The sequence below is a fragment of the Lipophrys pholis genome (genome assembly GCF_963383615.2).
Source record: "Lipophrys pholis genome assembly, chromosome: 22".
Taxonomy (NCBI): Eukaryota; Metazoa; Chordata; class Actinopteri; order Blenniiformes; family Blenniidae; genus Lipophrys; species Lipophrys pholis.
This window is the reverse complement of record NC_137644.1, coordinates 9,839,160-9,862,202: the sequence shown is the minus strand read 5'-3', so window position 1 is coordinate 9,862,202 and position 23,043 is coordinate 9,839,160. Positions and strand designations below refer to the sequence as shown.

Below are 23,043 nucleotides of genomic sequence, written 5' to 3'. Positions count from 1 at the left end.
AAACGCAACTTTTTCTATTGCACACGCACACCATAGTAAAGAGTTGACTGTAGATTGACAATAACAACAACGGCGGCCTCCAGAGTGTCATAACACCAAATCCATGTTCTCCTGGAATTTGGTTGTTTTATAGTTGACAGTCACCCCAAATATCCTTACAAATGCTCGTGTACTCGCAATGGTTCATGTTTATAGCATAGCGTAAATGTAAGCAAATGTGAAACTTTTATAAAACGAAAACAATGCATTTTCACTTGAAATGTTGTCATGTAAACAAGGCCTAAACCTACAGCCTCTTTACTAGAAAATGGTCCAGGATGAACTGAAGCAGTCTGCCTTGTCAAATTAGGTTTTGCTTCTGATTTTAACCTTAAAAAAAACAACAAATGCTGTTCCTGACCCCTTCCCTCTGGCGCCCCTCAATGGAGACTTCATGTACATTCATGTTGATTCTCAAACTTGTGGTACTTGAACGCACAGTCTTCGTTAGTGGAGAAAAGTCATTGTCTTTGCGTAACTTCAAAGTTAGAATAAAAACAGAAAATGTTAAAATGGCGCCATATTTGAAATAAATACATTTACTTCATGAGATGAAAATCAGAAGGTATTACTCATATTCTCGCTGTATTTTTGAGAAATAAGAAGGTTCAGGAGTGTTTGTTGTAATGCTGGTGGTGCTGTATGTATGATCAGGTTGGTCATAGTGGAGGAACGTGTGTGTGTGTGTGTGGGTGATTACAGTGGATTAGTGTGGCTCTGGGAGCAGTGTCATTGGGATTTGAGCAGCAGACGGAGCAGCAGCAGCAGCAGCAGCTCCATGTGAGTACGATTCACTGATTCTGTGTACAAGCTAAAGTTGATGTGAGTAAATCTGCATTAATGTCTCAGTCTGAATTGCTTCTGTCACATCTCTTCATCCTGATACTAACTCCATGTGTGAATCAGACTGCAATGTTTCCTTTTTAAAACATTCATCCAAGTGCTGTTTTCACTGACATCATAATTTAAAAGTTTAAATCTTATTTAAGAATTGAAATCATGCAAAAAAAATCATTGTTACTCAACTGATTAAACGTCCTTCCTAAGAAGATAATAACTCGTGATTTGTTATAATTAGGGGTTAAAATAAGCCTTAAACTAATTACTAATTAAACACTATAAGAAACTGTTTTACTGGGGCTGTGTAGATGTGTTAGCTTTGAAACAAATAAATATAAATAGCAAATCCAGGCATGGAAATCAAATAAAGTGAGGGTGAAAATGAATTCTCACTTAATTCTCACATTTTTGTGTGTCTGTGTGAGGCTGAGTGTGTTGTTGGACTTTGGACCCCTTTTTCCCCCTATTAGAGCTCAGAGCCTTGTTTGTGTTGTTTCCTCTGACAGCTGTGTGTGTGTATGTGTGTGTGTAAACAAAGCATCTCACATAAATCAGAGCCGTCTGTACCACGTACCGAGACACACATACGCACAGGATCCTGTCACGTGACTGGTACACCGTGACATCATTCTGATTTGATAGAAGTAGAAAGCTTAGAATGAAAAAATAATTGTTTTTAAAGTTCTAAAACTTCCTTGTGAAAGTATCCGTTTAGTTTCAACGGTTACAGGTTGTTTAAAATGTTAAATTCACCTTTAATAAATAGTCGTTTCAGAGTTCTAATACAAATACTTCATTCTTGTCACGGTTTATGAACAATAGAAATAGAGTCAATTTGTGTGCAGTAGTAGAGAGTATCGAGAGATCTATGCAGAGTAAAGACTGCTGGAAGAAGTGAGACGAGTCATTAAATGTTTAGTTTCACTTGATTAAGAAAAGAAACCATGACGAAATCACTGAAGCAGGGAGTGAAATGAGTTAGCATTGAAGCTAAATGAGTTAGCAGTGTAGCTTTAGGAGTTTAGAAAATGTCCTATTTTGCTCAGAATGCCTTATCTGTTGAGGGTTTCACAAACTGGAATACTCTACCTCCAGATATCCAAGAAAGCTTCACCTTTGTTGGTTTAAAGAGACAGTATGAGACAAAGCTGATTAACAACCAAACTTGTGAACGTTAAGTTAAAATGCCAGATTTTCTAAAGAAACAGGCACTTTAGCTCTGTCAGACTGTCAAGTGAGCACTTTACCTAAATGATAGCACTTTATAGTAGGATTTTAGGAAGGATTACTTTATCATTATTAGTATGTTTTTTTGTGTGTGTGCTAAATCTGGCTTATTTACACCAACCTGGTGAAAACTCATGCGATTGGACGTGCTAAAGGACGTGGCTTGGCGTAGCCTGGAGTTTAGAAAAACGGACATGGAGTTTTGCAGGTTTCACAGGTTTGAATCCCACAGCTGACAGGTCTCTACTGTGGCCCCCATAGGAACTCCCTGAACCCCCTCAGCTCCCAGAATGCCCCACTGCCACAGCAAAATCCTTGAAACTAAACTATTTTTTATCAGCAGTGTTCCTGTAGAGTAGTTTCGGATGTGGAGGTGCAGCAGGTTTGGTCCTTCCTGTGGAGCTGTCGAGTGAACCGGGTCTCAGAGCCGTTCTCAGTTAGATGAAATCGTCTGTCGGTCAGATTGAGTAGGTCCGTCTGCGAGAGGCTCAGCAGGGGTTCAGGTTTATCTGCATGACGTCTGGATTTCATCCAGCTCGTCTCTCTGCACTCTGAACCTGCTGTTCACCTTCACTGTCCACTCCTCGGCTTGGATAGATTAAAGTACCTTTCGTTTGGAACAGAGAACTCTTAATTCTTACTGGTATTATGTTAGATAATACCAGTAAGTATCTGCCAATATCTTAGTATCCTATTACTCTGGGCTTTTTTTTTTAACCAATTTGATATTTATGATTTCGTAATATGTGTACTCAGGGTGAAGTCGTCATCTTCAAAAGCGGCCACGCGTTCCAACACTAATAATAAATTACAGAAATGTCAAAGATAATTTTTTGGTTGTTGTTGTAAATATATATCAGGTCGGTGTACCCAGTGAGGAGCCCTGAGGAACTCCACAATCAAGCTGACACTTTGCATCTCCTCCTTCGGCGAGCTGGAGCGCGCCGGTGACATCATCTGCAGGTGACACCATTCCCATGGTGCCCTGCAGCCTTGGGGGTCGCCATGGGAGACAAGTCTTACCCAGAATGCAGTGCTCAGGAGCTGTTCGACGAGTTTGTGTCGGCGTCGACCTGCAGGGCCGCGCTTCAGTCCTTTGGACAGCTGTGCGAATATCTGCAGCTGGACCGCGCCACAGCCGACAGGCCGCTGTACCGACCAATCAAACAGCGCCTCAACTACTGGAAGGCCAATGCCCTGTGGGCCAAACTGGACCGAAGGGCCGCACAGCATGGAGCTCTGGGGGCCCGAGTGTGCAGCAACACCACGGTGAGAAAGAATAGTTAGTTTCTCTCTCTTACTAGCCGGCTTGTCTGTCTCTTATTGGTTGTTACCATTATCCTGTATGTTCTTGTTGTGTCTCTGTGACCTCTCTGATTGGTCAACACTCCTCAGTACTCTACTATTGGTCACTACCTCTCAGACTGATGGCTCATTTTCTCAGTCTCGATGGTATTCTACTCCTCTCTGATTATCAGCTTCTTATTGACTTGCCTTTGATTGGTCTATACCTCTCTCTGGTTATTTGTTCTCTCAATGTTTATTTTCTCTCCCTGATTGATCTGCTTCTTCTTATCAGTCCTTACCTTTGTCTGATTCATCAGTTTTTGCCATGTCACCATTGGTCACTTAGTGTCTCATGAATTGATTGTCATTGGTGTCTTCCTCCCAGGAATTGGTTAGCTTTTCTCAGATTCTTCCCTGTCGGTTGTTGAACTTCTCTAAAGAGTCGTCTCCAGTTTTTGATTGGTTGACGGTTGGTTGATGCTGTTACCACTTCCTGATTGGCCAGCAAACTCTTTTCTGAATAATCAGCTCTTGTATTCACTTTGTCCTCTTCTCTCTGATTAGTTGATTCTTGGTATTTCAATGCTTTTTCATGTCCGGTTGTGTTCTCACTCTAATTGGCTGTTACCCATATCTAATTGTTTTATCAATTCGATTGTTCAACTGTCTGTATTCTCCTATCTGATTGGTCAGTGCGTGGTCATCGGAGCGGGGCCCTGTGGTCTGAGGACGGCGGTGGAGCTGAGCTTCATGGGAGCCCGGGTGGTGCTTCTAGAGAAGCGGGACTCTTTCTCCAGGAACAACGTGCTTCACCTGTGGCCTTTCACCATCCATGATCTTCGGGGCCTCGGGGCCAAAAAGTTCTACGGAAAGTTCTGCGCTGGCTCCATCGACCACATCAGTGAGTGTGAGCTCTGTTCCGTTCTGTTGGAACGCTTCGACATGGCTCATACTGTCTCCGTCTGCAGGCATCCGCCAGCTGCAGCTTGTCCTGCTGAAGGTTGCCTTGCTGCTCGGGGTCGAAGTTCATGTCAATGTGGAGTTCAAGAAGCTGCTGGAGCCACCGAAGGACCAGCAAAAACACAGTGAGGGCTTTAATACGAACACAAAATCCGCTTCTTCTCGGAGGAAGGGTTAGGGTTGGGGTCCGAACATCTTGACCCTAACCCTAAGTGTCAGTGAGGGAATTAGAGTTCAGTTCAAACCACAACAGATTCTTATGGATGTTTAAGAGGAAATCAGGACGGATCAACCATTGAATGTTTACCATGAATTTAGCATATGTGTTTGTTTCACCACAACTTACAGACCATTTATGATCAATTCTATGAGAAAGTGGAGGAATAGAGATTTGTTCCTTATTCAAGTCATTATGGTGACCCCAAGGACTCCTTCAGATTGACCACCCAATATGTATAAAATAAAAATACAATTCTATGCAGATGACACATCACTATATAATCCAATTTAACCTCAAATTTCACTTGAATTTTCTCAACTAAAAATCTTTGATTATCTTATTTTTTTATATCAATGAATTAAATTGATGTATAATATTTTTTAAGCTTGCATCTTGGTCAGTTTCTGACATATGCAGGCTTTAAAAAGGAGCTTTTAGAGTCATTGTCTGACCGTCTAATCCGAAACAAGATTCAGCAGCGAGTTACACTTTCGACATGAGATTCTCAGTATTGTCATGAACTCTTATTGATGAACTGGCAGGTATTACAATGTTATTAAATCTTGGTAAAAATGAACAGCAGCTCTCACTCTACACATTTGTTTTGACAATTCTATGAACATAGAACCAAATAAATTCTGCCATATAAGGGTCAAACATCTGAAGAGAGGGTTGGATTTCAGTTCAAAGCTTTAATGAATCTTCTGGATCAATTCAAGAGGAATTCTGAGGTTTAGATATTAATGAGTGATGGCTCGGTGGGAAGCTGATGATGACAGGATTGGTGAATATCTGGACTGTGATTAATGTTCAGGATAAAAAAAAACTAAAGAACCAGTCCACTTAATTGAAAGACTTGACGTCAGATGTGATGACAGCAGAGTGAAAGCAGCTGAGGTGTGACTGTGAGGAGGTCTCATGTTTGAATTAGAACCTCTGTGTGCTCCTGTGCAGAGGTGGGCTGGAGGATAGAGGTGAGTCCAAAGTCTCATCCCGTCAGTCAGCTGGAGTTTGACGTCATCATCGGCGCCGACGGACGCAGAAACACGCTGCCAGGTACGAGAACATAGAGTCCTGAACAAAGAGGTTTGATTCTGAGAGTCTGGGTGTGCCTGTCTGTGAAAAAGATACCCTTCTTTGTGTCTGTGTTGAGTAAGGTTTTAGACGGAAAGAGTTCCGAGGGAAGCTGGCCATCGCCATCACGGCGAACTTTAAGAACAGAAACACCACCGCTGAGGCCAAAGTGGAGGAGATCAGTGGCGTGGCCTTCATCTTCAACCAGAGGTTCTTCCAGGAGCTGCGGCAGGAGACCGGTGGGTCCACACGCTTTTCTCTGTTCATTTCCTCTCTGTTTGTGTGAATGAGCCTGTGGACTTCATTACATGAACAGGTTTCTAATTCAAGAACATCCCATTTCCTAAAGACACCGTGACACAGCTGATTTCAGGAGTCTATCACATTGATGCGTTACATTTCTGTTTGGATCATTTTAGGTATCAACTTGGAGAACATTGTGTACTACAAAGACGACACGCACTACTTTGTAATGACGGCAAAGAAACAGAGCCTGTTGGAGAAAGGAGTCATTCTACAGGTTAGACACACACACACACACACACACACACACACACACACACACACACACACACACACACACACACACACACACACACACACACACACACAGCTTATCAATACATTTCTTTCCTTCCTCCCTCAGGACTTCGCAGACACTGAGCAGCTCCTCTCTCAGGAGAATGTGGACCAGAATGCATTGCAGGCGTACGCCCACAAGGCCGCCGACTTCTCGACCAATCACCAGCTGCCGTCCCTGGACTTTGCCATGAATCACTACGGCCAGCCGGACGTCGCCATGTTTGACTTCACCTGCATGTACGCGTCGGAGAACGCCGCCATGGTTCGCCAACGTCACGGACACCAGCTGCTGGTCACTCTGGTGGGAGACAGTCTGCTGGAGGTGAGACGGTGGACAGGTGAGACAGGCTTCACCAGGTGAGACAGACTCAGACAGGTAACCTGCGTGTCTGTCAGCAGCCTTTCTGGCCAATGGGGACCGGAGTGGCTCGAGGGTTCCTGGCAGCTCTGGATTCAGCCTGGATGATACGCAACTGGGCTCAGGGTGGAGCTCCTCTGGACGTCCTGGCAGAGAGGTGAGGTCACACCTGGACCGTACACACCTGTCACAGCCTCGCACCTGTCTAAAATCTCTCCATTTGTCCTGTAGAGAGAGTTTGTACCGCCTGCTCCCTCAGACAACTCCGGAGAACATGCAGAAGAACATCACTCTGTTCTCTGTGGATCCATCAACCAGATACCTGAACATCAGCCCTCTGACCGTCACACCTGCACAGGTAAACATCCCACTTGTACAGGAAAACACTGACCATCAGACCTAAAAACTCTGTTTTTTGTCTTCAGGTGAGACACCTGGTGGACACTGGAGAGAAGGTGGGGTCAAACCCAGACTCTAGTGACATCATCAGACTTACATCCCCCAGACTCCTCAGAGGAGGTAAGTCTATTTTTATTTTTACATTAAATAAATACTTCCTAAAAGTAGTTTTGTTATATTCCTGGACGTCTGGAATGCACTAAACAGTCTGACCTGATGGCGGCAGTGTTTCTCTCAGTAACTTTATGAAGCTTTGGCTGCAGGCATGTTGTTTTCACATTCCATTTCTCATTTGATAGACAATGAAAATCAATCAGGTGATGATGATGATGATGATGAATAAGATGACTTCATAGCTTTTATAAACTGTAGCAATTGTGACACCATGAATATTACATTGAGATATTTACTGTGAGGTCTGAATCATTATGTGCTGTCATATCATTACTAGAATACCACAAGGTTCTGTTTGAAGTCCTCGTAACTCAGTTTATAAGACTATGATTCTCTGATTTTTGTTTCAGACTTATTGTTATGAAGTCCAAGGAAATGACTTGGTACTGAAACATTTGTTCAACCTAAAAAAGTAAAGAGGGTCAAAAGGAAAAAGTAAAGTAGAAAAAAAAGAAAGGGAAAAAATAAAGAGGACCAAGTGTTGATCCCTGAGGGACTCCAAACTGTATTCTAGATCTAACAACTCTTCCCTGTTACTCTTCGACTATACACATAACGGAGGTCTAGAAAGTTGAGAACCTCTCAGAGAAACACGCTGGTGACACGTCATCACGGTGGATGCTTTCAGCTTTAGCTCCGATCTGATTGGTCCACTGTCTCACCTCTGTGTCACAGAATCTTTCACTCAGTCCAATCAGCTGCTGGCGTGGTGCCAGGAGCAGACTCGTGGCTACCGTGGCGTTGTCGTCAGCGACCTGACGACCTCCTGGAAGAGCGGTCGGGCCCTATGCGCGCTGATCCACCGACACCGACCAGATCTGATGTAAACGTGACGAACACGACACACACTCCTTGTGATTTGATTCCTCTTTTGGCTTGTGGTTTTAATTTAAAGGGACATAAAACCGTCAAACAAGAAACACCTGCTGTGATTTTATCTGACAACTGACTAAAATGGCAAATCAAGTCAACCCCGGTCAAAATAGTTCTGTGTTCATAAATCAACAGATCATAAAGAAAATGCACATCTTAGTCCTAAAGAAAGCAAAAACCTTTGAGAAACTTTTTTTTTTTTTTTTTTCTCAGAGAGTTTGAGTCTCTGGACGAGGCGTCAGTTGAAGAAAATACCCGATTCGGCTTCGACCTGGCCGAACAAGAGTTTGGGATTGCTCCTCTGATGACGGTGGAAGAAATGTTGTCTGTGGAGGAACCAGACTCTCTGTCTATGGTCATGTACCTGAGTCAGTTCTACCAGCTGTTCAAAGACTCACACCCTTCTTCTGGTCAGTCGCCACACTGCAGCCACCAACTCAAACACACACACACACACACAGGATAACCTAAAAGTGTTGTTTGTTTCAGGGTGTTTGAGCCAGAGCACTGACCTCCGATCAGCTCTCATCTCTCCGGCCTCCATCCTCAGCAGACTGGGAACCAGTCCGTCCAGGAAGAGGAACCCAAAGGTATCAGTAGCTCCCGTCCACTCAAACCTGTGTCCTTCTGTCCGTCACGAAATTGGCTGTTAACCTGCAATCTGAACCTGATAACCAGCTGCCGTCCCTGCAAGAGCACAGCGATGCTCTGAACAAACGTAGGAAGACCAACCAGGCCGGTCCAGACCTGCATGAGGTCAGTGGTCCATCGAAGGTTTCACTATTCTCCACGGTGACAATAAACAGACAAAAGTTCGCAGGTGAAACTGTGTCCTGTCTTGTTTGCAGTCATGTGACCTGAACGGTGACGTCAGCGGTCAACTGACAGACGAGGCATCGAGTGGCGGGACGAGTCAGTCCAGGGTTCGTCAGATGGCCAATCAACTGCAGGCGAAGCTGGACGAGGCCTGCAGGGCTTCTTCTTCTTCTCCTGCAGTGCTGCGTCAACAGGTGAGAGAGGAACCACTTCTTTTGGCTTCATTAATACTCAATGGTTATCACCGGGAACCTTTACACACACACGCACACACACACACACACACACACACACACACACACACACACACACACACACACACACACACACTCACACACAGTCCACTGGTAAGTCATGTATCATCCTGTAACTACCCGTATGAACCAGCAGGGCGAGCTACAGTCCAGCCATCCAACTTCCTCGCAGCCTGAAGACCAGCCAGCTGCACCGTTACCATGGACACCGGTAAAATCTCCCAAAACCCCAGTAGAGACCAGTAAGAATCAGTAGAATGTAGTGGAGCGGGATGGAAATCGGAGAAACTCTCCAAACGGTCCTCTGGAGTGGGACGATCAGGAGAGTCTGATGGTCTATAGAGTAGAGACTGTCGACTCGACTCCAGCGTGGTTCGCCTGCAGACTCCTGACTGCTCCAACTGTCTGTAATGTTTTAACTGTGTAATATAATAGGGGTTTGAGTCTCGTCTACCAAGTCTAATGATTTGTAGACTCTCGTCTCTGTATTCTGGTGTCCTGTAGAATCTAGACCAGGAGTCTGCAACTTAAAAATGGTAAATAGTAAATGGACTTGACTTGTATGGTGCTATCGCTCCAGTGGGAGCACTTTGGGTTTCAGTGTGTTGCTCAATGACACTTCGACATGATTACAGGTTTTATGACCAAAAGAGCGGTTTTTAAGATTTTCTACCAAATGAAAGTTATCTGGCGCCACAAAACAAGAAACAAGAATGTATTCATGAAGTGTCATAAATACAATTTATGTGTATATATATATATATATATATATATTATTATTATTTATTTATTTATTTATTTTTTGCTTTTGTGGCTATTTTTTTTCTTTATTTTTCCTTCTTTTTTTTCCATAGATTTTCTGACTTTAACCATTTCGCTGTTTACAGTTGCTGTTTGTGTCCAATTGTTAAAGCAGTTTGAACTATAGGAGCAATTGTTTTTTCTTTTCTTAATTTTTTTAAACATTTTTCTATTTTCTATTTTCTTTTTTCCATTTTGTTTTCTTTCTTTTTTGTCTGAAAAAAAACTCCTTACTTTCCCGACATCTTCTTGTATCCAAATTATTTTCTTTGAGTTTTATCTATTTGTTTTTCCATTTTTAGCAAATCCATATATTCTGACTGTTTTACCTTATTCTGCTATTTTGAGTCTGGAAATGAGACCAGTTTTAAAACGGCAGGTTGCAGACCCCTGGTCTAGAACGTTTAGTCTGCTGCACTGCAGAGTCCAACCTTTGAAGCGTGATGGTTTCTTTCTCCTGTCAGAGCAAACGGACTCTACAGCAGCAGCAAATGAGTTTCCGCTTCAGGGAGAAGATCAGGAATCAGGCTGAAGATCAGGTACCCGTCTGTGGATTGTTGACTCTGTCAGATTCCATTTTTAGGTCCCGCCCCGTTTGCGTTTGTTTGAAAAGCCTGAAGAAACTGAAGGGTTTTTATTTAGTCCAGGTCCCAGGGTGTCACAGCAACTGCGTGTCCCCCGGCGTCACTCGTCCTCTGAACGGCGTGTGATCGCTGTCTCCCTGCAGCGCCTCAGTCTGCTTCATGTGATCAATAAGCAGCTGAGGAGCATGAATAGTTTCTATTGATCAGATCAGCCTGAAGGTCCTCGCAGACTCTGCTGGAGGTTTGCGCTCTGCTCACTGAGCACTTTGTATATCCACCACCTCCTCTTCCTCCTAATCCTCCTCCTCTTCCTCCTACACAGGGCCCCCATATAATTTTCTATACGGCAATTTTCTGCCTTTCTGACGACAATTCATAAGGAGCGTATCACCACGTGCTGCAAGAACTGGATGTATAAAAAAAACCTTGTATATGTGATGAATATGGACTTTCAGGATCTATCTTCTTCTGACTGGGTGGTTTCGATGTTTCAAAGTGATAAATGAGCCTGTTAGGACGGAGTATTTTCCACAATATTACTGAATCTAGTGCACATACACACAACATACGGAAAACTTAAGGCTTTTAATCTTTTTCTCGGAGGGAATATGTTGGTGGTTCTATTTTTAAAAAAAATACAGCAACTTTCTGGCGTCTTCGTGTGTGTGTGATCGTGTGTGTGATCGTGTGTGTGATCGTGTGTGTGATCGTGTGTGTGATCATTGTGAAAGCACGTCTGTTTCAGTATTTCTTCGTTTCTTCTCTTTGTCCACGTCCAGGTGTCCGGCAGCAGTGACGTCTGCTTCTTTTGCAGTCAGAGGGTTTATGTAATGGAGCGGCTGAGCGCCGAGGGTCTGTTCTTCCATCGCAGCTGTTTCCAGTGCGACTCCTGTGGCAGCTCCCTCAGACTCGCCTCGTACACCTTCGACCACCGCAGCAGTGAGTCCACACAGACCTACAACACTCCGATCTTTAGTAAACTCCATCAACTACCTCTGCATGAATTGGGCCTCCATCAGACAGAACTGTCCTCCAACCGATACACCTCCTCTCAATAGAATCCGTCCAACATATCTCCACCTAATAGAGCACCAGTAGACAGGCCGTCCCACGTCAAGCCTTCATTGATAGACCTTCGTCTGGTAAACATCATGAGACGGATATATAACCAACAGGCCTCCACCAGACCAGGAAACAAACGTTCATCAAAGACATGTCCAGTAGACGAAGCTCCACTACAGAGACTTTCAGTAGACTGAACACCGCGACACAATCTCCCTCCGTCAGACCCCGATTACCTCAAACATCCGCCTCATTTCCACTGTGCAGTATGTCCTGGAATGGTACGGTAAGGCAAAGCGCACCCAGACCCAACTCTGTTACATGGTTCCACCGCAGGGACCGCGGTTAAAATGTAGGTATGTGACGTCACCACGAAACGGTAAACGTGGAACCAACACATTTGTTGCGGCGCTGCTCAGCCGTTGTTGACGTCATTGACGATCGTCACTACCAAGCAGCAGACTGTTGTGTTGCAGCTCCTCCTAATGGAACCCGTACCGATGTGCGAGGTACCTCAATGGAGGGGTTACGGAAAATGATAACCGGTACCATCCACAACTTTTCACAGTGGAAACACACAAAAACACGTCCCAGTCTGTATCGGGACATACTGCTCAGCGGAAACAAGACTATATAGACCTACAGCAGATACTGAGAAAAAAAAAGTACTATTAGGAAGGTTGTTTATCAGACTGTTCAGACGTCCTTCAAACAGAATGTTCTTAAGGTGTCAAACCCTTCATCAGACAGACCTCCAACAAATACATCTGTATTGGAAAAAAATACCCTTCACACAGCCCTTCAGGAAGCAAATCCTCAATCAGCTTCAGTTCAACCTTCCAGAAAGACCAAACACCTCTCGGAGACGTCGAACAGAGAAATCTTCAGAGAGTCCGTCTGACTTAAGGAGTCATTATCGAGAGCTTTGTCTTTATCCCGGTCGACTGCAAACAGGTTCTTCTGTGGGTTTTAATCATCCTGTTGGTGCAAAACAAGAGCGAGTTTTCAGTCGTGGTGGAGATTTAAACTATCGAGAGAAAAAAACCAAGTTCATATTATTTTTATCGGAACGATTGATTTTATTAGAATTAGAGAGTGTGGCATCACAACGATAAATGTTTTAGTGGAATGAGTGATCTGAACATCTGAGGTTGAAAGCAATAAGATGATGTGAATCTCTTTTATTGTGCGTTTGTATGTGTTGGCGTTTCAAAGCCGCCGGAGGCGACGTGGCGCACAAACATTCAGCTTTTTGTTTTCACACTCATGACTGCGATCGGCTGCCCAAACCGCCGGACAGAATCTGCTCATTTTCTCGAGAGCGCAGCACATGTCAGATTCATTGAGACGATTTACGGAGTCCAGAACAAGGGCGGTGTTGTGGAAACTCGACCTAAATAATCCATAAAGCATCATCAGATATCAGGCTCCCTTTGAGAACGCTGATAACTGCTGCTGTGTCATTTAGATTAACCCCGAGTTGCAACGTGATTATTAATGCTTCCACATCCAGCAGTGAAACGGGTTAACTCGGAGAGGTGTAGAATATAAAGCGTCTGCGGGAACAGTTGAGCCTGGGGTCTGACGCAAAGAACAGTGCGGAGTTGTTCTGCAGTCAGCAGCTTTACGGTGAACTGAAAGCCGTTATCTCGTTGGAATACGGGTCCCGGGGCAAACTGTGGCCTCCTGACACCAATACCAGAGGATAGAACCAGAACTGAAGGGTTCCTTTTTGACGGTGTCACGTTGAACCCTGAAAAAAAACCTTGTCAAAAATCAATGTCAGAAAAAGATCAAGCAGTAACCAACAAAAATATCGTCACTGTCACAGTAACAAACACTGGAACAACAATCCAACATCATTAACCAATGATCAGCCAATAAACATCAGAAGGACCTGCGTCAGAATGAATAGTTGGAATAAATACGTTACAAAAATCGTTATAGTCAATGTCTTAACTACCCGTGTCAGAATAAAAATCAAATGTTGAAAGAACCAGGATGTCACACTGGTTCATATGTAACTCCAGTTCCTCTTGTGTCGTAATCCTCCATGAGCCTTGATTGATTGAGTTGTTAGTTTGCCTTCTCCTCTCTTCAGTGTACAAATGTTTGGTCGTCTTGTCGGTGCCAGATCATCTCGCTTCGTGTTTCCTGTTCTCGTCTCTTGGGTTTCCATCGCTTGTACGTCTCCCAGGCTGACATCCATCCCTGTGTCTGCTGTTGTAATAACAACACATCAGAATAAAGAATGTTGTGATTAAACAATGTCTGACTTTCCACAGCAGAATAAATGTCCGATTTTATAAACGTCGTGGAAACAAATTTCTGAATAATCAGTGTTTTTATTGACCAATGTGAGGAAAAACAATGTTGGGACTGCCTAAGGAATAATTTATCACTGCTCTTATTGTGGCACATTATCGTTTTATTACTCCATTACTGTTTTCTATGTGTGTTTCATACTTTTCACTGTTTCAGTTTTAGACAGATTTATTTTAATGTCTTAGGTGTTTGTGCCTTAAGTGTTATTTTTCTCTCTCTCGCTCTTTCTCTTTTCATCTCTCTCTCTCTCTACCTCTTTCAACCAGTACCAGGACAACCAAAGTCAACAAAAAGTTATGTTGAGAAAAAGATCAATGTCAAAACCAACGATGGGTCGTCTGAGCTTTCTGAATGAACAAGATTGGAATAACCATCAAGTTAATAATCGTCAGATAAAAGAATGTTGAAATAACTAATGTCCGAATGTTTTATGAGAACAACACAAATCAAGATAAACAACATTAAATTAATCAACATTTAAACCAAAAACCTGAAAAACGACTCGTTCAGTGCAGAAATAGAGTTTATTTGTTAAACAGTGGTTGACCGGCGGCGGGAGTGTGGCTCCTGAGCGGCGCTGTGGTCAGAGGACTTCCCCTGACAGTTGATGGTCCGTCAGTCTGCTCGCCATAGTAATCTGATTACACTGTCAGTCAGCTCACCACAGTAATCTGAAGGCAGTCACATGCTGCGACCAGCATGCGACCAGCAGGTCGCAGCCCGCAGCCTCGCCTCCGCCCGTCTCTCAGCGCCGATATATATTTAACCACAGAGTCCCGATTGTGCTCGGCATCCAATCAGAGCGCGGCGCTCACATGACCTGGTTCAAAGCTGTGGCGGGAGTCGGAGAGAAGGGCGATTTAAAACACATCAGTTCAGTCAGAGAGAGAGAGAAAGAGAGAGAGAGAGAGAGAGAGAGACAGCACTCAGACTCAGTGAGACACCCTCAACATCTGCCTGTCTAACATCTGTATATTCTTAGATTCTCAGTCAGATGTTAGTGACAGATTACAACCAGCTGTTAGATCGAAATACAGACGAATTTTGAAACTATCGGACTCTACGTCCTGAAGTGTTTAGACATCGACTACAAACAGATGTTAAACTGTAACTTGGGTCTGTGAAATGTGTCCTCACCATGTGTGTCTGTGTCTCAGGGAGGTTTCACTGCCTGCAGCACTCCGACTGTGGACTGATCGCTGCGGCGCCGAGGAAGAGACCGACGCCGTCTGACAGAGCGGCTTCACATCGAACCTCCATCGTAAGAAAACGTTCTCTCTCAATAAATGACTAGAACCCGTTTTAGTGTGTCAGGTTACCGATAGACTGCCGGACGAGCTGACAGATGTCCAGGTCTTCATCATGATGACGGTTTTCAGGCTTCTATTGAGTCATTGTTGGCTCTGAATAGAGCTCTGACGTTTAGCTGGAAAAACAACAACAATAACAAGCTTCACACACGCTCAGGAAATCATCCTGACAGCTGATTAATATGATTAATGAGAGAGTTACTCATGTTTACGCTTCAATAATTACTCATGTTTACGCTTCAATAATGACTGTTTACACATTCATCCAAATATTATGACATGTTTACATATATTTTTTCTTTACAAAAATGACATGTTTACATGTTTGTTAATGACATGTATACACATGTTTACATGTTTACTCAGCCATAATGACTAGTTTACATGTTTAATTGTCCAAAATGATATGATTTCTATTCCATGTTTACTCATAAATGATAATACGTTTACACATTGAGCTGTTAAAAATGACATGCCGACATGTTTGTTTTCACATGTTTACTTATAAATAACGACATGTTTTACACATTTCCATGGTTGTTATAACATGTTTACAATGTGTACTCATCAATAATGACATGTCCGTGTGTTCGTTAATTACATGTTTACACTTGTTTACTCATCCACAGAGACCTGTTTACATGATTGTTAATATGTTTACCCATGTTTACTCTTCCTACATGTTTGTTATTGACATGTTTACACATGTTTACTCATCCATAATGACACATTTATAAAGATTTCTGTTTTTAATTATTATGTTTGAACACGATTATATGTTTGTTACTGGCATGTTTACAAAGGTTAACATGTTATTTATTATTTAAGACGTTTACATATACCGTTGTACATCTGTTGTGTACTTTGTGGTGTTCCAGCAGCTGTAAACGTGTGTGTCTGTCCTGCAGGTGTCTCTGAGCTCGGCTCCGTCCCTGTCGGACTCTCAGACGGCGACCCGTTGCTCCTCAGGTGAGCTGCTCACCGGCGCCTCCTTTCAATTTTCACCTGCATTGGCACTGAGCGCGCTCCTGAACCAGGAATCAATGTGGGCTTTAGTGTGTGTGTGTTTCTGTGTGTGTCTGTGTGCGTGCGCGGCTGCCTTGGTGTTTCTGCAGCTGCGTCTGTGATGGCGGAGAGGATCGAGCTGGAGAACCGGCGGCGGAGCTCTCAGGCGGAGCTGCGGGAGGAGGAGGAGGAGGTGTCCGAGGAGGTCCTGAACCGCTTCAACCTGAGCGAGGACGACAAACTCCACCACCTCAGGTATGAAACAGAAATACAGAAACAAACTGTAGCCTGAGCTGGAGAAGTTAAACCAACACGGGCTCAGGGAGAACAGGAAATGTAGAGGCAAATGAGAGGAATATTTAATGTGTCATATATAATGTGAATATATGTAGCCTTACTACAACTATACAGTCTGAAATGAAGACAAATAAATAATATCAGAGTATATATTACCTGGTATCAAATGTGTGCGTTCAAGTGTGTTAGTAATAATACAGATAATATAAAGCAGGTCATTGTCACACTGACGTGCCTTTGGCTGTATTTAGTTATTGTGCTATATATATTCCAGTCAGACATAAATAAAGTCAGAGATTTAGAAGTACTCTGCTGTTTTAGAGGTGTATTGAGAGGAAAAGAGGGACTTTTTTTCAGAAAATGTTCAGTTTATGGTGCAGTTAGTGGAAAATAAAAACTCATGAGTTTTGCTTCCCAACCGATGTTAACAGTGTTAACTTTCCCACGGTGTTGTTTTACTGTTAATAGTGTGGAAAATATCAATTTTAGCTGTACTCTTCAGGCAGAGCTGAGAGATTTTCGTGTTCACAGTTGCTCTAGAGATATCTGGAGGAGAAAGGAGGTGCCCTGTGTGTTCACTTCTACAGAACATTTGACTTAACCGGAACACATTAGAAAACTGAATGTAAATAGAAACAAGACTTTAAAGAGTATTTACATGTCTTTGTGTTGATATATTTTGATTTAAATGTGTCGTTTTCTGACCTCCTCTTCATATCCGTGTTCAGTTCACTGGAGGAAGAGGAGAAGAAAGAGGACGAGGAGGAGGAGGAGGGGCGTGTCGGAAGTGGGTCATCAGAGGAAAGTGGGGCTTCCTGGACAGAAGCTCTTCAACTGAGAGAGGAGGAGCCTAATGAAGATGAGGAGGAGGAGGAGGAAGAGAAGGAGTCCAGTGAGGGTGAGTCGCTGTGTGTTTGTGTGTCAGTGTTCTGTTGCACTGTGTGACCCTGTGCTGTGTGTCTCCCCCTGCTGGTAGAGGGGGAGTACTGCCCCTGGGAGACGGAGCGTCGCTCGGGCCTCTGGCTCCTGTTAGAGGAGGACGAAGGTAGAATCAAACCAGCCAGAGCCAACTTTCCATTTAACCTTCATCATCTGTTCTAACCGCGTGTTTCAAGTAACAAGCCGAGAGGTCTGAGTGTTACAGGAGTCCCCGAAAGCATTAATGGAAGGTTAAAAGAAAGGTCATGTAACACTTCACATGCTATTTCACTTTATGTCACATTTATCCATTTAGATTTTTTGAGTGGGAATTGTTTGTTTACAAAAAAATATCTACCTGCTGCCTCTTCAATCCAGATTCCCAAAAAGTTGTGACATTTTAAATGTGTGAAAAAGTTGGAACACAATGATGTGCAAATCATTTAACATGATCAATATTCAACAGAAATGACTACAAATGCAACAAATTGTATGTTACAACTGAGATGTTTAATTATTTATTAAAACGTTCTGCATCTGATTATAGTTTTTAGCAGTGTTTTTTGAAAGACGTGATTATTTTGCACATTATTGGTTTCTAATAGTGGAGACGCACATGAAGTTCTTCATGTCCGGCCATCGGACTGAGGCCCCGTTCACACAACGTTTCAAGTGAGAACTAGTGCTTAAAGACATGGACAAACTGTTATATCCCAATAACGATAAACCTAGTTATTTACTATTTTTCTTCCTTTTCGGCATCAGTTGTTCTTGGGTTTCTGTTTGTGTATCCGAGATTGACGTAACGTTGCTCGTAACACTACTTTCGCTTGTGTCAACGGACACCCAAAATGCTGCACAACTTTTTTCGTTTTCACTTGAAATCCGTTTTGTGTAAGCGGGGCCTGAAGGAGCCAAAATATTTCCATCAGTTTCAGCAGTTTTAAGATTCAGCTTTTGGCCCCGCCCCTTCCTCCCCTCAGAGGAGCTTCCTCACACCGCCGACACACCTGAGCAGCCTCACTCCGCCTCCAGCTCGCCGCACTGCGCCGACCTTTTGCCCACGCCTTCCTCGGGGACTCCGGCCCTGGGCACCACGCCGTCCACCGCCTCCTTCGTCACCTCGCCGGACTCCACCCCTGACCACGAGGGCACCAGAGCTCCGCTCACACCTCCTGTTGTCATGGAGACGGCTGGAGGGCAGGGTTTGTTTGACGACATCACCCCTGAGCTGCCACAAAAGAAGCTCCTCCCCTTCCAGGCGACGTGGGCAGAGCAGAAGGGGGAGGAGTCAGACTCAGAGGGGGAGGGGTCAGAGGGTATAAAGAGGAGGAGGAAACACAGAGGAGCTCACAGCCTCCCCCCTCGTCTACTCATTAACCAGCTGAAGGGGCTTCGAGAGGCTCCGCCTCCAGGACAGGTGGATGTTGGAGTGGGCGGAGCCAGAGCTTTGTGGAAGACAGTCTTCTCCGGACAGGAACAAAAGAAGAAGAAAAGAGGCAGGACCGTACCTCCTGAGACTGTGATGAAGGAAACGGCCAATCAGAGGAGAGGCACAGGTGAGGATGTCATGACAGACGTTTGTACCCAGTGATGTCACTTTGACGAAGTTAGAACTGTACTTCCTGTGTTCAGAAATGAGAGGGGCGGAGTCTGATCTGGAGTCGACGACTCTGCTGCAGAGGTGCTCGCTGAAACCCCGAAACAACGTAAGAAGCATCAAAGCCAATCAGAGGACAGAACTAACGTAGCCAATCAGAGCGCAGATATACTGAATGTGGCAGCCAAGAGAGTGTGAAACCAAAAAATCAACAGCGAATTACAGAACTGAACTAAAGCAGCCAATCAGCTTAGACCAGGGGTCTGCAACCTTTGTGACCAAAAGAGCCAATTTCTCGCCAAATAAAATTTGTCTGGAGCCGCAACACATGTTAAATTATCGGAAATAAAGAAAGCTTAAAAAATAATGTTGCGCATATTCTATTACATTTTTAGCTGTTGTGGTCATTTAAAAAAGAAAATGTCTGTACTTTTCCCAATGGTGAGTGCAGTTTTAGTTATTACTAGAATTTTCTTTTATTTTTCTTCCATTTTTTCTTCCATTTTTTCTTTTTTCTTTTTTAAAATTTTTCTCCAATTTTTCCATTGTTGCTTCTTTTTTCCTTTCTTCTTTATTTTAAATTTTCCCTTTTTATTCCCTCTTCTGTCTTGCCTTTCTTTTTTCCTCTTTTTTTCTATTATTCCTTTTCTATTTTCCTCGAAGCTCTGGCTGACTTCACTGTTATGACCCTATTTAGTTATTTTTCATCTGGAGATCCATTATAGAAAATCAATGTCCAGTGCAACTAAAATTGAAATGAAAACAAATGTTTTCGTACGTGACATTTTCTGAAAGCTTCATGTCGCCGTCACAGACGAGCTGCAGGTTGCAGATCCTCAGCTTAGACTAACGTCTCTCTGTCCTCTGGACGTCTCCAGCTGCAGCTGGCGCTTGTTGACCTCACTGATGAACTTCACAGAGTTTCCGTCAAGGAGCAGAAGAACCAGGTACCAGATGGACCAGCTTTCATTTTCCCAAAAACCTCTAACTCCTTCTGCACTCTTCAATGTGTCTTTTCATCTTTCAGCCGGCGTACGTCCCCCACGCTCTGGCGTTTAAGCGATCCTATGGGGTTCAGGTATGACACACCAAATGAAGGTCCTAAAGTCTGACAGGCAAACTTCTCCTGGGTACTAAACGTGTCCTGCTGCGGTTTCAGAGACGCCTCCTGAAGGACAAAGTGCCGCTGCAGGACTCCGAGGGACGGTCCTCGTGTCCCACGGAGATCGTGGGAGTCCTGGTCCAACCGAAGGAGGCATCCAGCATGAGCATGAAGGAGAGCCTCTTCCAGAGGACGCCGGAGAACGAAGACGAAGACCTGGATGCCAAAATCACCCGGCGGGTTCAGAGAGCTGCGCGACGTCAGGCCAAGCAGGAGCAGCTGAAGAGACTGCACAAGGCCCAGGTGAGTCCAGGAACCAGGGGAGACACAGGACCGGGTGCACCCAGGTTTCCCCCACTAATGTCTGCCGTGTTTCAGATGATCCAGCGGCAGCTTCAGCAGGTGGAGGAGAAACAGAGACAGCTGGAGGAGAGAGGAGTGATCGTGGAGAAAGCTCTCAGAGGAGAAGCGGGTGAGGAACGACCTGGACTCGTGTGAACTCACCAAAACTTACCTTCCTGGACTCAATGAGGCTGCGTTCACACGGCAGGCCGATGCCATCTGATTTGGATTTTCTGCTCACAAGTGACCCGTATCAGTTTTGTGACCGTGTGAACGTTGCAAGACCCAGGCCTCCATCCTATGTGGCACCAACTGGGATATGTATCTGATGTCTCTCAATTGCGACTGCCGTCTGAACGGCCAAGTCGCATGTATACGACTTCCACCAGAAAAAACTTCTTCCCCTGGCAGTGAATCTCCTTGCGTCACAATCAAACCACTCCTGACTCTGCATCCACTCCTCCCTCGGCCGCCGCTCCATAAAACGCCTTCGTTAAGAGCTGTGCTCTCTTTTTTCTCAGGCCCTATCCCCACCAGACAAAATGATCTCTTATCTCCCCGTTGTTCTTAAATAAATTTCCATCACGTCACTTTGAGCACGGGGGTTTTTTAGGTTGAGAGGTTTTACTCAGATGTGCCTCTTGCCTGTCCACACCTCAAAGCAGTTTTAAAAGAAAAAACGTTTTCACGCAACCAAAAAGCCACGACGTGTGGATGATCGGCCAGAAAACGATGTGGTTCCATGTAAGGGTGTTGTTGTTTGGACAGGCCCTCACTCTCCTTCTTCTCTGCTGTTTGTGTTTCTAACAGATTATTGGGAGGACTCGAACCAAAGTCCAGATGTGGAGCTTCACCTGGGAGGTACGTCCACCTGGAGGCTATAGTCGGTACTGTGGTATGTCCTTTATTATTACTCTGTGTTTCATGTGAGAGTGTCTGTGTGTGTGTGTGTGTGTGTGTGTGTGTGTGTGTGTGTGTGTGTGTGTGTGTGTGTGTGTGTGTGTGTGTGTGTGTGTGTGTGTGTGTGTGTGTGTGTGTGTGTGTGTGTGTGTGTGTGTGTGTGTGTGTGTGTGTGTGTGTGTGTGTGTGTGTGTGTGTCTGTCTGTGTGTCTGTCTGTGTGTCTGTCTGTGTGTGCAGGTCTGGGTAAAGTGGAGAACCCGGCTCTGATGCAGCAGTGGTTCCAGCTGGTCCAGCAGAAGAACTCTTTGGTCCGATACGAAGCCGAACTTGTCATATTGTGAGTGTTTTTCTTCAAGGACCTGCTGGATCTGATCTGGATCTGGATCGAGAGTCACGTCAGGATCTGGGTCACGATGAGGATCTAAATCTTGTGTTTCAGTGCCCGTGAACTGGAGCTGGAGGACCGGCAGAGTCGACTGCAGCAGGAGCTGCGAGAGAGGATGGCTGTGGACGGTAAACATCAGTAACATAAATAAACATATAACAGCAGTAAACATGAGTATATATACATAAATAACAATAAACATCGGTGAATACCAACTAAAGGATCTTGACGGTAGCGTCCTCGCTGTGTCTCAGACCACCTGAAGGGGGCGCAGCAGCTGGAGGAGGAGCATCTGATCCTGGAGGAGATGCTGGACGTGGTGGAGCAGCGGGACGCTCTGGTGTCCCTGCTGGAGGAGCAGCGGCTGCAGCACAAGCAGGAGGACCAGGACCTGGGCCAGGTCCTGATGGAGGGAGGACTAGGACTCAGCTGGACCTGAAACTAGAACTTGAGTCCGAACCCTGGAAGCGGTCTGAGCCGATCCGACGTGGTCATTATCACGCCAGGAGGACCGGCTGCGAGGTGGACTCCTGAAACCTGAACCAGATCGGAGAGAGAGAGAGAGACCAGGACAGACTCGTCCAATCAGAACGGAGCGTGAAGCTGTGAGGGGAGGAGCCTGTCTGAAGCAGAGACCTGGTTTCCAGGGTGATGTGTTTGTTGTAAACAGGAAACATGAAACTCACTCGCCTCCAGAGTAAAAGAGAGTCTCTAGTTGAACTAGTCCTACGCAACTAACTTTAACCAGTTTAACTAACTCACCACAGTGTTAGGTACACCCGTGGTTCCCAAACTAGTATTCCCTTGGAGTTTAATCTGTCCAAACATTACAGTGAAGACAAACACCAGAGGACACGCCCACTTTCACTGAATTCCAGGTCAGCTCTGTCTAAAGCCCCATTTACACGTTTTCAAGTAAAAATATAAAACTTATATTGCACTTCGGGTGTCTGTTTCCATGGCAACGCTGCTTGCAGCTACTGAAAACGCAACGTTCTAAAAGTGGCTCCCAAGGTGGAACTTTTTGAAAACACGATTCTGTCTCCGTGGAAACGCAGGTCTTTGAAAACGCTGTGCGTGTGCACCATGTCCATAGTAACGTTCTTTTCCACGTGCATAGAGTAAATGGACAACAACAACAACAATGGTGGACTCTCGTCCACATTCTCCTGGTACTTCGAAGTTTTACAGTTGACCGTCACCGTGACAGCAATCCAACTTTGTCGTCTGTCAGTACAAATGTCCGTGTACTCGCCATCGTTAATGTTTAAAAGTTATTGTTCTCTGTGTGCATGTGTGTGGTTTTAT

General features: G+C 44.5%; 1 protein-coding gene across 1 annotated transcript; it reads left to right on the top strand.

The window, feature by feature from the left end:
* The first annotated feature begins 773 nt into the window (after positions 1–773).
* LOC308127336 (protein-methionine sulfoxide oxidase mical3a-like) lies at positions 774–17,945 on the top strand. The gene is made up of 24 exons (XM_080492321.1): positions 774–819; positions 2,967–3,375; positions 4,087–4,294; positions 4,362–4,478; positions 5,528–5,629; positions 5,731–5,886; positions 6,067–6,167; positions 6,294–6,551; positions 6,629–6,744; positions 6,819–6,945; positions 7,013–7,106; positions 7,836–7,983; positions 8,247–8,443; positions 8,523–8,623; positions 8,712–8,789; positions 8,882–9,043; positions 9,240–9,314; positions 10,369–10,443; positions 11,268–11,427; positions 15,033–15,136; positions 16,094–16,154; positions 16,301–16,445; positions 17,216–17,385; positions 17,464–17,945. Exons 2-24 carry the CDS (start codon positions 3,112–3,114, stop codon positions 17,586–17,588), a joined length of 3,144 nt encoding a protein of 1,047 aa, XP_080348447.1. The 5' UTR covers positions 774–819; positions 2,967–3,111; the 3' UTR covers positions 17,589–17,945.
* The last annotated feature ends 5,098 nt before the right edge of the window (positions 17,946–23,043 follow it).

What these genes read in the sequence shown, in the direction of transcription:
- LOC308127336 (XM_080492321.1), top strand. Translation starts at nt 3,112, where the DNA reads ATGGGAGACAAGTCTTACCCAGAATGCAGTGCTCAGGAGCTGTTCGAC. An exon ending in GAAGGACCAGCAAAAACACA is followed by an intron (nt 4,479 to 5,527) that starts GTGAGGGCTTTA and finishes GCTCCTGTGCAG; the next exon opens with AGGTGGGCTGGAGGATAGAG. An exon ending in CTGCAGTGCTGCGTCAACAG is followed by an intron (nt 9,044 to 9,239) that starts GTGAGAGAGGAA and finishes ATGAACCAGCAG; the next exon opens with GGCGAGCTACAGTCCAGCCA.